Source organism: Neoarius graeffei, chromosome 20 (genome assembly GCF_027579695.1).
Source record: "Neoarius graeffei isolate fNeoGra1 chromosome 20, fNeoGra1.pri, whole genome shotgun sequence".
In the NCBI taxonomy this organism is placed as follows: domain Eukaryota; kingdom Metazoa; phylum Chordata; class Actinopteri; order Siluriformes; family Ariidae; genus Neoarius; species Neoarius graeffei.
The window spans coordinates 61,819,110-61,833,390 of NC_083588.1; the positions used below are offsets into that span (position 1 = coordinate 61,819,110).

Here is a 14,281-nt window from a genome sequence, read left to right on the forward strand (position 1 = left end):
ACTTCACTTAAGAGATATAAAAAGAACACGGTGAGGTGAACCTGACCTACATCTGGACAGATGTTTCTAGAATAGAACATAGTCCATGTCCTGTACATTTTAGACTTTGTCCTGTGTTAACCCACCTCACTTAGCTTATTAATCAATTAACACACTTTTGATGATGTGTGTGGTGTTGTGTGGGTACAGTAAAGAAAATCTGCAGTGTGTGGCTACAATAAGATTTGGGAAACACTGATATAACACATCCTAACACAGTCTAATATTTCTAAATGGTTAAAAATAGACCAAAACAATAATTTTTCCCATAACCAATTTAAGTAATGATATTGCGTGTTTGGCAGGAGGTTTGAATTTTAGATCGTGTTTGTTGATGGGTTGCAACTACAAAGGTGCTACATTATGTAGAGTCATACGTGATTAATCTGACCCATGTAAAATCCCTGTTTTTACACTATTATGTGCATGTAAACATACTCACTGTTGTATTTTTTTTATTTAGGACACCTACAGCCTGGAGACCAGATCTTGGAGGTGAATGGAGAAAGTTTGATTGGTGTAACGAGTGAGAGGTGCATTTCGTTTTAGACCAAGCTTTAAGGTTTTTAAAGCAATGATTACAGTAATTTCAACTCAGTTACTGTGTATGAGTCACATAATAATTATTTATAAGGGTAACATAAATTATACCTTTATTTATATACCGTCTTTCAAGTCATACTAATAAAATGTAACACAGAGGTCTTTACAGTGTGTGCAAAAGTCAAATCTACAATATATATCCATCGATCTAACTATTTATCCATCATCCACGGTTAATTTAACCATCCATGAATTGCAGAGGTGGACAGAGTACCCAACTTTATTACTTAAGTCAAAGTACAGATCCCACTGGTCAAATGTTACTCCGATACAAGTGAAAGTTGTCCAGTCAAATTTTTACTTAAGTTAAAGTACTGAAGTACTTGCTTTTAAAAATACTTAAGTATTAAAAGTACATTTTCTGTCAACGCATTGTTGTATTATTGCCACAACGCTTACAAAACCTAACGCTGTTACCAAAGACTAGGGTGACCAGACGTCCCGGTTTTACCGGGACAGTCCCGATTTGGGGTTGTGTGTCCCGAGTCCCGACAAAAGTCTGTCGGGACACGGATATGTCCCGGTTTTCACCACTCGCGACGTTTGCGACTGAGCAGCGTGGGAATATAGCGGAGAAATGTCTGCATTTACTATTTTGATGACTTGACAGGAATCGCAAACTTTCCTGGTTACTGCCCCCTGGCCCTGTGGCATGGGTGTTTATTTAGCCACATTATTCCAGACAACAGAACGTGTTGCCATGCAACAATAAAATAAACATTAACTGGCGCGAATGTTCTTTGTCTAGCAGCTAGCAGCAGTAATGCCGCAGCAATTATGCCGAAAAGAAAATGTACCTTTTCCAAAGATTTACAAGGCACCTACCCCTTCCTCCGAGAAGTGCAGAACAATGCACACGAAGCCTACTGCACACACTGTAAGTGTTCCTTCTCCGTTCCCTATCATCACATCTGTTGTCTGATTTTCTTACTTTAACTGAATTGTGATAGAAGTACATGTAGATAACAAGGAAATACTTGATTATTCTCTGAAATGTTGATAAAAGTGAGCTTCTACAAAATGATAAAAGAACCTGTCTGAGCCATGGTTTGAGCCGGCGCATGTTTACATCAAAACGCGTGTGCGTGCACGAGTATCACGGTCACGCGCAAAGTGTCCCGGTTTTTGACTCAGGAAATCTGGTCACCCTACCAAAGACAGAAATGTGAATTCATAAAATGAACGCATGCTGTGCTATCATGGTGGTTTAACGTTAAGCTAGCTAGTCAGTGAAACTCCACCTGACATGCTAGCAAACTCTTTTCAAACTCGAAATCATATTGGGTAGCTAACGCTACTAGGAAAGAAAGATTTCTACATTCTGTTTATTTGGCAAGATTACGCTAAAACATATGTCTGAAAGGACTTCAGATAAGTTAACGTTATTCATGTTAGCATAACTCTGTTTTTACATGCTAACTAACAGTGTCCAAGTTAACTAGCTATGTGTAAACATTAGCCGTGGACAAGGCGACGGCAACTTGGCGGGAAAATCCATAGAAAGTCATTTGACTAACCAGACTGCAACGTTATCGCTAGCTCTAAAAGCATAGACATCTTCGTTGCAAGCTTTCTCTTGGAATAAAACGTTTATTTACCTCAATATGCTTCCACAGGTTGGATGGTGAGTTTTTGTAGGCCGTGATGTGGTTCATTTTCAGCAAATGAAGCAAACATTTAAAACAAAACGAATCTTTAATCTAGGGCTGTGCTCACAGCTCGCGATACTCGATCATGCACGATTTTCGGGGGTACGATACGATATCGTTTACTCACTTGAAAATCGAAAATCCCATATATGACATATTTCATGCATATCTCCCGGTTCTGTAGCAGGTTGTCATCAATTTTCACTTGATTTAAAGCATGTTTCATGCCAGAAATCGATGGAAATTCATGCTTGCAACCTGTTCCAACCAAAAACGTTTTTATTTACAAATGGCGCTTCCAGTTACTCAGGGCATGCGCACTAGAAATTAGGTGCTCTGCTTCATTGCGCTCTGCTACAGACGCTGCAACCCGCTAATCACGTCCCCCATGTCTCCATGGCCTCGTCTCGAGACTCATTGATTGAATAATTTTGGCGCCAAACGTATTCGTGCCCTCTGCTTACAATACATTAAAAACATCATTTAACTCGATATATCGCGATATATATGGTACGATATCATGAGCAACTGATGGCAAACGAGCACAGCCCTACTTTAATCCTTTCAGAAAACTGAAATATGGGTTCTAGGTATGGCCATGGGTGCATTCATTCCCCAGAAGAACCGCCTCCTTCCATTCTGACATCAACTGATCGTGTTAAATGAAGCTGCTGAGAAATCATTGATCTTGATTTTATTCAGTCTATGGACGTGACATGACCCTAGTGATTACTGATCGGCTGTCTCAGTGTCACCTGCGAAAAAACCAATCACGTTTTAGAAAAGAAAAAACATCCACTTTCAAAGCTGCTTCATAGTAACGAGTAACGAGGACCTTGACAGAAATGTAGTGGAGTGAAACGTACAATATTTGTCTTTCAAATGTAGTGAAGTTAAAGTCATCTCATCTCATTATCTCTAGCCGCTTTATCCTTCTACAGGGTTGCAGGCAAGCTGGAGCCTATCCCAGCTGACTACGGGCGAAAGGCGGGGTACACCCTGGACAAGTCACCAGGTCATCACAGGGCTGACACACAGACAACCATTCACACTCACATTCACACCTACGGTCAATTTAGAGTCACCAGTTAACCTAACCTGCATGTCTTTGGACTGTGGGGGAAACCGGAGCACCCGGAGGAAACCCACGCGGACACGGGGAGAACATGCAAACTCCACACAGAAAGGCCCTCGCCGGCCCCGGGGCTCGAACCCAGGACCTTCTTGCTGTGAGGCGACAGCGCTAACCACTACACCACTGTGCCGCCCCTAAAGTCATAAGTTTCCAAAAAAAAATACTCAAGTCAAGTACAGATATTCAAAAAGTGTATTTAAGTACAGAACTCAAGTAAATGTACTTCGTTACTGTCCACCTCTGATGAATTGTGAATTCTTGCATTTGCTTTATTGAAAAAAAGAATGTGATTTTCTTTCTTTCCTCTGTTTTTCCTCGACCTCCAGAGCGGTGGATATTCTCAGAGCAGCTTCATCCACAAACCACATGCGTCTTCTGATAGCACGGGATGAGGAAGCCCGGTAAGATGCACACACACACACACACACACACACACAGATGAATCCAAATGTCTGAGTATGTAATGAAGAGCTGTTTTTATTTTATCAATTGTGAAACACTGGTACTAGGAGACTAGTCTTTTCGTTAGCTGTTCCTTATTGTTTAAGACTCTGTTACTAAGCACTGGATTTCTGATTTGCAAAGAATAATTGTCTGAATTACGTCACAGCAGTAGGTAATAATGGGGAAAATGGACAAAAACCCATTTGCGCACATTTGTTGGAAAAAATAAATATGAGTAGAAGCATGTCTCAACCAAAAAAAATTGCAACTTATACAGATGTAATGATTACACCAATCTAGATGAACAATCAGGAGACGATGAACAACCCAGAACATCATTCTTACATTCCTAGATAAAAAGCGCTCTAAAGTGTTTGTCCATGTATCTGACGGAATCCTTAAAGTTTCTATGTAGAACCTGATAAAACAGAAAAAGTTATAAATAGAACCTCTTTAGAAAGGTGGAAAGGTAAGCCATCCAAAACCTCCCTGAGGAACTCTTGTTTTATGAGAGTATATAAAGTATTTAGGTTTCCATTCCATGTAGAATCTCTAAAAAGTTTTTTTCAGGGGTTCTTTGCATAGTTGAACATCGCTGCAGTGACCCAGAAGTGTAGATTCCTCCTCTACAACATCTGAAGGATCCACCCTTTTCTTATCACCTCCTCTACTCAGCTCCTGGTCCAAGCGCTGATCCTCTCCCGCTTGGACTACTGCAACTCTCTCCTTGCTGGCCTTTCAGGTTCTGCCATCAGACCCCTGCAGCTCATGCAGAACACTGCAGCTTGCCTGGTCTACAACCTCCCTCATTCTTCCCATGTCACCCCTCTGCTTGCCGACCTGCACTGGCAGCCTATCACAGCTCGCATCAAATTTGAGACATTGGTGCTAGCTTACCAGGCTCTCAAGGGGTTAGGGCCAGCATACCTTCAGAGTCTGATCCGCCCCTACACACCAGCCAGATCCCTACACTCCACAACTACTGGTCACCTGGCTCCTCCTTCTCTCCACTCCTGCTCAGCCCGCTCAAGATTGCTGTCTGTCCTGGCTCCCCATTGGTGGAATGCCCTTCCCATTGAGGTCAGAACTGCCGACCCCTTGACCACCTTCAAGCGCAGACTGAAGACTCACCTCTTCAGGCTGCACCTCTACCCTGCTTCCCTGCTCACTGTGTAACTGCATTTCGGTCTAGACCCACCCAGGCTGTGTACGGTCTAACCTGGGGTTAGCTGTTTTGAGTTATCTATTTAATTCTACTTTATATGGTTGGTTTGTTTCCTTGGCTGCTTGAGTATTGGGATTTCAACAGCATATTACACTAGATATTGTTGTCACTTGCTCAGTTGGTACTACAACTTTTTTATCTAGAAGTTCAGCATTTCGTGTACCTGATTTTTGCACTCGTTGTATGTCGCTCTGGATAAGAGCGTCTGCTAAATGCCGTGTAATGTAACGTAATGTAGTTAAAGGTTTTTCACATAGGATTCTGCACTCTAAAGTGTTTGTCCATGTATCTGACGGAATCCTTAAAGTTTCTATGTAGAACCTTATAAAACAGAAAAAGTTATAAATAGAACCTCTTTAGAAAGGTGGAAAGGTAAGCCATCCAAAAAACCCCTGAGGAACTCTTGTTTTATGAGAGTATATAAAGTATTTAGGTTTCCATTCCATGTAGAATCTCTAAAAAGGTTTTCTCAGGGGTTCTTTGTATAGTTGAACATCGCTGCAGTGACCCAGAAGTGTAGATTCCTCCTCTACAACATCTGAAGGATCCACCCTTTTCTTATCACCTCCTCTACTCAGCTCCTGGTCCAAGCGCTGATCCTCTCCCGCTTGGACTACTGCAACTCTCTCCTTGCTGGCCTTTCAGGTTCTGCCATCAGACCCCTGCAGCTCATGCAGAACACTGCAGCTCACCTGGTCTACAACCTCCCTCGTTCTTCCCATGTCACCCCTCTGCTTGCCGACCTGCACTGGCAGCCTATCACAGCTTGCATCAAATTTGAGACATTGGTGCTAGCTTACCAGGCTCTCAAGGGGTTAGGGCCAGCATACCTTCAGAGTCTGATCCACCCCTACACACCAGCCAGATCCCTACACTCCACGACTACTGGTCACCTGGCTCCTCCTTCTCTCCACTCCTGCTCAGCCCGCTCAAGATTGCTGTCTGTCCTGGCTCCCCATTGGTGGAATGCCCTTCCCATTGAGGTCAGAACTGCCGACCCCTTGACCACCTTCAAGCGCAGACTGAAGACTCACCTCTTCAGGCTGCACCTCTACCCTGCTTCCCTGCTCACTGTGTAACTGCATTTCGGTCTAGACCCACCCAGGCTGTGTACGGTCTAACCTGGGGTTAGCTGTTTTGAGTTCTCTATTTAATTCTACTTTATATGGTTGGTTTGTTTCCTTGGCTGTTTGAGTATTGGGATTTCAACAGCATATTACACTAGGTATTGTTGTCACTTGCTCAGTTGGCACTACAACTTTTTTATCTAGAAGTTCAGCATTTCGTGTACCTGATTTTTGCACTCGTTGTATGTCGTTCTGGATAAGAGCGTCTGCTAAATGCCGTGTAATGTAATGTAATGTAATGTAGTTAAAGGTTCTTCACATAGGATTCTGCATGAAACCTTTTAGGGTTTTCCCAGAGGGATGAACTGAAAACCCTTTTGGTGAATTAAGGTTCAGTGCTTTAGTATTATTTGAGATGGTTGCTCAATTCCGTCCTCACAAATAAGAAACATCTTCAAGATTTTAACTCACATCCCATTCGCTTGACTTAAATCCAGTGTCCAATGTTCTGATGCCTCTTTATGTTATTCCATAGTATTGCACTGGTTTTAAGGATTTTATAACAAGTTTATAGGGTGACAGTTGGTAGATAACTGCCAAGCTAGCTACTCTATTTAGCTACATAGATTAAGGAGCGTGCGGCACGGTGGTGTAGTGGTTAGCGCTGTCGCCTCACAGCAAGAAGGTCCGGGTTCGAGCCCCGTGGCCGGCGAGGGCCTTTCCGTGCAAAGTTTGCATGTTCTCCCCGTGTCCGCGTGGGTTTCCTCCGGGTGCCTTTCGCCTGTAGTCAGCTGGGATAGGCTCCAGCTCGCCTGCGACCCTGTAGAACAGGATAAAGCAGCTAGAGATAATGAGATGAGATTAAGGAGCTACAGTGACAAGCCCTTGGTGTAACACTACCCTATTAGTTATATTGAATTCCTTGCTATTAGTGAGTTAGCAATTGGTGTTTAGCGAACATACTCCAATAGCAGCCTCATGTTGCAACTCTTGCTGGTGTATAAGCAAACTAATGCAAGCTTTAGGGAAGTTGGCCATTTTATAGTCATAAAAATAACTATATTTTTGTCTTTTGTACAAGCAGCATAGGTAACCAGAACAGTCAGCATAATGGGATGAGCTTTCTCTGTTCAGGAATATGTGTGAGAGGAGAAAGAGCGCAGATTGCAGGGAACCTAAGCTGATGAGATGAATCCGGAGTCTTTAATCCGTGCTCTGTCTTTAACCTGTGTTGAGGATTAAGGATTTCCCTCAGGGTATGAAGGTTTACAGTCATCCAGGTCATTTCCAAATGTTTGGCATAATAAGGCAAATGGACCTGTGTTATTATCTTTTGTTATGATCTTACTATCTTGTTATTATCTGTGTTTTTATCTTAAGATGGTTTGCATTTGAGGGTATTTTTCAGTTCAGAATTACATCATCAGAAAATCATCAGGATAATACAATTCCAGTCACTTTGACTGACTTCTAATCCTACGTTCACACGAGCAAGTAACATTTGAACTGAGATTTTCTCAATTCTGTGCAAATAAGGTATGCAAATGTGCAAATATCATCATAGGCAGTTAAACAGAGGTAGTTGGATAGAGTTGGATGGTGGGTAGTTGTTATGGTTAGGCTTATCCTTTTGGATCCAGCTGGAGTCTGGATGGTAGTTGGATCGAGGGAGTTGGGTGGATGTAGTTGAATTAAGGTAGTTGGATGAGATGGTTGAATGGAAGTCGTTGGCTAGTTGACCGAACAAGTCAAGTCAAGTGAAATTTATTTGTATAGTGCTTTTAACAACAGACACGGTCGCAAAGCAGCTTTACAGAAAATTAAAGACTTTAAACATGAGCTAATTTTGTCCCTAACTTATCCCCAATGAGCAAGCCTGTGGCGACGGTGGCAAGGAAAAACTCCCTCAGACAACATGAGGAAGAAATCTTGAGAGGAACCAGACTCAAAAGGGAACCCATCCTCATCTGGGTGATAACAGATAGCATGATTATAAAAAACTCGCTTCTATAACTGCGTCCTATAGAGTCACAAAGTATAACTGTGTAAACCAGGAAATTCATTATAGTTTTAACATGAAGTCTGTTTTGTTGAAGTTATAAACTGTTCATTGATGGAACCTTGAGTGCAAAACTGTTCATGACAACTGCAGTCCTAAAGTTAGCAAGTCAAAAGCATGACTGTAAGTGTCCAGAGCCATCTTCCAAGTGCAACTTTCGACTGTCTATATGGGGCCGTCCTCCACAGGAGCAATATGATGAGATTCCAGCTAGATATAGGGCATCAGGATGGATCAGGCAGGCCTGGAGAGCAGAAGAGGTCAGCACCACTGGTGTCTCCGTCCATCCATCATCTGTAGCTGCTTATCCTGTGCAGGGTCGCAGGCGAGCTGGATCCTATCCCAGCTGACTATGGGCGAGAGGCAGGGTACACCCTGGACAAGTCGCCAGGTCATCACGGGGCTGACACATAGACACAGACAACCATTCACACTCACATTCACACCTACGGTCAATTTAGAGCCACCAATTAGCCTAACCTGTATGTCTTTGTACTGTGGGGGAAACCGGAGCACCCGGAGGAAACCCACGCAGACACGGGGAGAACATGGAAACTCCACACAAAAAGGCTCCCGTCGGCCGCTGGGCTTGAGCCCAGTATCTTCTTGTTGTGAGGCAACAGTGCTAACCACTACACCATTGTGCCACCCCCACTGGTGTCTCAGGACCTACAATTGGATGAAGACAATATGATAGACAGAGTTGGATGGAGGTGGTTAGATGGAAGTAGGTGATAGAAACAGCCGGATGAAGGTAGTTGGATACAGACAGTTGGATTGAGGTAGCTGGAAGAGATGGTTGGATGGAGGCAGTTAGATTGAAATAGTTGCATGAGATAGTCAGATGGAAGTTGTTGGATTGAAACTGCTGGATGGAGACAGTTAAATAGAGTTTGATGCAGGTAGATGGATGAGATGGGTGGATAGAGACAGTTGGGTGTAGGCAGTTGGATATACAGTCTGAGGTAAGTTGGTGGGTGGAGGCAGTTGGATGAAGGTAGTTTGACAAAGTTGGAGAGAAGGAAATGGATAGTGATGGTTGTATGGAGGTAGTTAGATGGAAACAGTTAGTTAGATAGTGAAGGTAATTGGATTGATATGGATGGAGCCAGTTGGATATAAAGAGCTGTAAGAAAATTTTCCAAAATATAATAGCTGGAATATACGGTTGCAATGTTGACTCTTTTTTTAAGATAAAAATGTAATAATTTTTTTTTTTTAAAGAATTTGCCCTGTGGAATCCCAAAGAAGTTAGAATATTAACTTGTATTAGTTCACTAAATCATTCCACAGTTTTGCACACTAAATAACTTACAGCTCTAAAGAAGTTTAAGTGGTATTTTATCTTCATTTTTCAAGGAAAGAATTTGCTGAGCTGATGGAGAAATACGGCTCTAACGGCAGCACTGGTTCCATGAGGAACTCCCCCATTCAGCACAGTAAGGCTCGTGTTTCTCTCCACATGTTTCTCTCCTAATCTGTGCTACTTTTTATATGGCAGCCATTTTTTTAATTATTATTAGCTCACACGGCCATAGGCTGTTCACCTATTGCCATCATGCAGCATCTGTCGTCCATCCATTCACAATTCACAAAAATCGCTACTCCTCCCTGAGTTTTCAATGGCTTTTGATTCTGATTGTTTTGTTTGGAAGATCTAATCAGTCTGCACGAAAGTTACTCCCTGGTTTTGTGATCGCTCATTAACAAGTTGCTAATTAGGCCGGTTAACAAACTTTGAGGAAAATTGCTACTCCTCCCTGAGTTTTCAATGGATTTCAATTCTGATTGTTTTGTTTTGAAGATCATCCATCCATCATCCATAACCGCTTATCCTGTACAGGGTCGCAGGCGAGCTGGAGCCTATCCCAGCTGACTACGGGCGAAAGGCGGGGTACACCCTGGACAAGTCGCCAGGTCATCACAGGGCTGACACATAGACACAGACAACCATTCACACTCACATTCACACCTACGCTCAATTTAGAGTCACCAGTTAACCTAACCTGCATGTCTTTGGACTGTGGGGGAAACCGGAGCACCCGGAGGAAACCCACGCGGACACGGGGAGAACATGCAAACTCCGCACAGAAAGGCCCTCGTCGGCTGCTGGGCTCGAACCCAGGACCTTCTTGCTGTGAGGCGACAGTGATAATCACTACACCACCGTGCCGCCCCGTTTTGAAGATCAAATTGTTCTAACTGTTTTCATGAAGAACAACTTAGCTAATTATAAACGAGTCTGGTTTCTCATGGTACGGCCGTGTGAGCCACTGCGTCGCTGATGCTCTGGTTTTATTCAGCACAGTTTCAAAATAGACATAAAACAATGTAGTGGTTGATATCATATCAAGTTTGGACATTTTGGTTTCCTGTGTTAAAGCAGGCAGATATGTGGACAGCACGTCATCAGGGTCTTCGTCCAGATCCCAGAGTCCTTTGCTGCTCAGTCCAGCAGGGTCTCAGATTGTCTACAACGGCACAGCACAGCTACTACGCTCACTCAGGTATCTCTCTCTCTCTCTCTCTCTCTCTCACACACACACACACACACACATTTCTGACCAATACAAAACAGTGTGTGTTTGTGTGTGTGTGTGTGTAGTCACCCAGGTGAAGGTGTGATCCAGCTGATCTCAGTGACTCGCTCCAGCACTCTGGGTCTCTCAGTCAGCGGAGGCTCTAACAGACCAGACGGCCCAGCCGTGTTCATACAGGAAGTGATATCAGGAGGCGACTGCCATCGAGTAATACATGCTCGATTTACAAATATAACATTCAAAAACACTCACCGGTCACTTTAATAGGAACTTGTTTTTGATTCTAAGATCCCTGTTCTTGGCTGCAGGAGTGGAACCCAATGTGTTCTTCTATTCTGCTGTTGCATGCTGAGATGCTTTTCTGCTCACCACGGTTGTAAAGAGTGATTATATGAGTTACTATATCCTTCCTGGCAAAAAAGCACGAATCAATCCGTCCATTTCCCTCTGACCTCTTTTATCAACAAGGCGTTTGTTTCCACCCACAGAACTGTCGTTCTCTCACTCGCTTGATGTTTTTTGTTTTTCGCACCATTCTGTGTAAAACTCTAGAGCAGGGGTCTTCAATCCTATCCACAAAGGGCCAGTGTGGCTGCAGGCTTTCATTCCAACCAAGCAGGAGCTACACCTGATTTCACTTGTTTAATCATTTCACCCTCGTCTCCAGTCAACAATCAAGTGAGCCTCCAATTTGGCTGTAATGAAAGCCTGCAGCTACACCGGCCCTTTGCGGATAGGATTGAAGACCCCTGCTCTAGAGACTGTTGAGTGTGAAAACCCCAGGAGATCAGCAGCTTCTGAAATACTCAAACCAGTCCATCTGGCTCAAACCAACACCCATGCCACAGTGAAAGAAAGAAAGTCACACTTTGAGATCACAAGTTTTCCCATTCTGATGTTTGAATGTTAGTGAACATTAACTGAAGCTCTTGAATTGTATCTGCATCGTACTGCTGTCAAGGGATCGGCTGATTAGAGAAGTGGATGTATGTAGGGGTGTTCCTAATGGAGTGGCCGGGGAGTGTAAGTGTATATGGAAATAAAATATGATGACTGCAACGTTTTGTGTAACATAGAGGTCGAGGTCCGAGGTGTTTAACATTTTAGTGTCTTCTGTCAGACTTTAGCTGAGTGTGTGATTATTATTAATGGATTAGAACTTAACGTTTTTCATGCAGGATGGACGACTCAGAACAGGAGATCAGCTCATCGCCATTAACAAGGAGTCGCTGATCGGAGTCACACACGAGGAGGCCAAATGCACCATCAACAGAGTGAAACTCAGGTGAATATTCATGTCACGACTGACACTGTATGTTGTGTGTTACGGTATGTGTTATGTGGTGCTGTCACTACAGCTTCCAGTGCATTAGAACGCAACACACCGGACGGGACATTTCTGTATGTAACCGAGTTCTCCGCTGTGTTTCCCTGAAGCCGTGAGCCGATGGTGGAGATCGCCTTCATTCCAGGGAAAGGCCATTTCCCCTGCAGCTCGTCGTTACACAGCGGAGTTCAGAGAGCCGTAGCGAACGGATACAGCAGGTTAAAAGTGCACGTCACGTCTCCTGAGGTGAGCACAGGTTAAAAGAGCAGCTCTTTGGAAGAAAATCCAACAACGTGACTTTTTTTTTATCATTTTAATGTATTTTTGTACGATTGTCTTCTCACAGGTTCGATCAGAAGACACAGGACCATCCTTATCTCCTGACATCAGTCCCGCGGACATTCACGTCTCAGGTACTGTGTCTCCATCAGAATAAATCACAGTGGCCTTTGTCTGTAGTGCACACACCAGCGTTGTAGTCAAGTCACTAAACCTGGAGTCCGAGTCCAGTCTCAAATCCCCAGTGTTCAAGTCCAAGTCATCAAAGAAAATTTAGAGTCAAGTCCACTACTGATCCGAGTCAAGTCCGACACAAATGACACAGCTGTCACACACGCACACTCTCTAAAACACATTGATAGCTTTGAGTAGTGTGAAGATGTCTGTCCCATACCATAACTTACAATAAATTCACAAAAAAAGATGTCTTCTACTAGGAATATTTAAGAAAAGTTTGGTGGCACATCAGATATAAATATCTTATGCCAAATTATTATGGCGTGTTACAAAAAATAAAGAAAAAATCCGACTCCTCGTCTCCAGTTTACGAGTCTGAATGCAGTTATTGCACGAGTCCGAGTCATCAGTGCTCAAGTCCAAGTCAAGTCACGAGTCCTTAAAATTAGGGCACAAGTCGGACTTGAGTCCGAGTCCTGGACTGGAGCACGACAACCCCGACACACCATCTCATCTCATCTCATCTCATTATCTGTAGCCGCTTTATCCTGTTCTACAGGGTCGCAGGCAAGCTGGAGCCTATCCCAGCTGACTACAGGCGAAAGGCGGGGTACACCCTGGACAAGTCGCCAGGTCATCACAGGGCCGACACATAGAACCATTCACTCACATTCACACCTACGGTCAATTTAGAGTCACCAGTTAACCTAACCTGCATGTCTTTGGACTGTGGGGGAAACCGGAGCACCCGGAGGAAACCCACGCGGACACGGGGAGAACATGCAAACTCCGCACAGAAAGGCCCTCGCCGGCCACGGGGCTCGAACCCGGACCTTCTTGCTGTGAGGCGACAGCACTAACCACTACACCACCGTGCCGCCCCCACCCCGACACACATTAAATTAAATTAAGTGCTGGTTGTATCCAGAAGTATTGGCATCCTCCAATATCTGCGGCTGATTCTGATTGGTCAGAAGATGTTGAATAATTTTCAGCCTGCAAGGCAAATCCTTCTTTCAACCACAATTCTATAGTAACAGCTCGTTCACATGGACGTGTACAGCAGACGTTACACATAAGTATATTAAAAGTACTGCATAATTCTTAATACGGTAAAGTTTTCTGTAAGGAGACATACATTTGTCATTTGTAAAGGCATCTCCAGTGTCAGCGCTTTGTAACAATCGAAGGTCAACCTTGAGTCACTTTAATTTTTTAACGTCTTCAAGATGTAACATTTTATGCTTTTTTCACATTAACTTTACGAGAAAGAGAAAAATGCCAGGCTAGTGATGGCACCACTGTTTATAGCTGCTATAAGCAGAAACTAACTTGATTTGCAAGATTAAATGTAACTGTGGCGGCACGGTGGTGTAGTGGTTAGCGCTGTCGCCTCACAGCAAGAAGGTCCTGGGTTCGAGCCCCGGGGCCGGCGAGGGCCTTTCTGTGTGGAGTTTGCATGTTCTCCCCGTGTCCGCGTGGGTTTCCTCCGGGTGCTCCGGTTTCCCCCACAGTCCAAAGACATGCAGGTTAGGTTAACTGGTGACTCTAAATTGACCGTAGGTGTGAGTGTGAATGGTTGTCTGTGTCTATGTGTCAGCCCTGTGATGACCTGGCGACTTGTCCAGGTTGTACCCCGCCTTTCGCCCGTAGTCAGCTGGGATAGGCTCCAGCTTGCCTGCGACCCTGTAGAAGGATAAAGCGGCTAGAGATAATGAGATGAAATGTAACTGTAAA

General features: G+C 43.8%; 1 protein-coding gene across 1 annotated transcript in view; it reads left to right on the top strand.

The window, feature by feature from the left end:
- The window catches only part of si:dkeyp-72e1.9 (syntaxin-binding protein 4), a 49,695-nt gene that overhangs the window by 18,265 nt on the left and 17,149 nt on the right, over positions 1-14,281 (top strand). The window contains exons 4-11 of the mRNA XM_060902679.1: positions 503-572; positions 3,753-3,827; positions 9,581-9,660; positions 10,605-10,728; positions 10,827-10,968; positions 11,940-12,046; positions 12,199-12,334; positions 12,435-12,501. Coding sequence (XP_060758662.1) covers positions 503-572; positions 3,753-3,827; positions 9,581-9,660; positions 10,605-10,728; positions 10,827-10,968; positions 11,940-12,046; positions 12,199-12,334; positions 12,435-12,501 — 801 coding nt within the window. The remainder of the gene's footprint in view (positions 1-502; positions 573-3,752; positions 3,828-9,580; positions 9,661-10,604; positions 10,729-10,826; positions 10,969-11,939; positions 12,047-12,198; positions 12,335-12,434; positions 12,502-14,281) is intronic.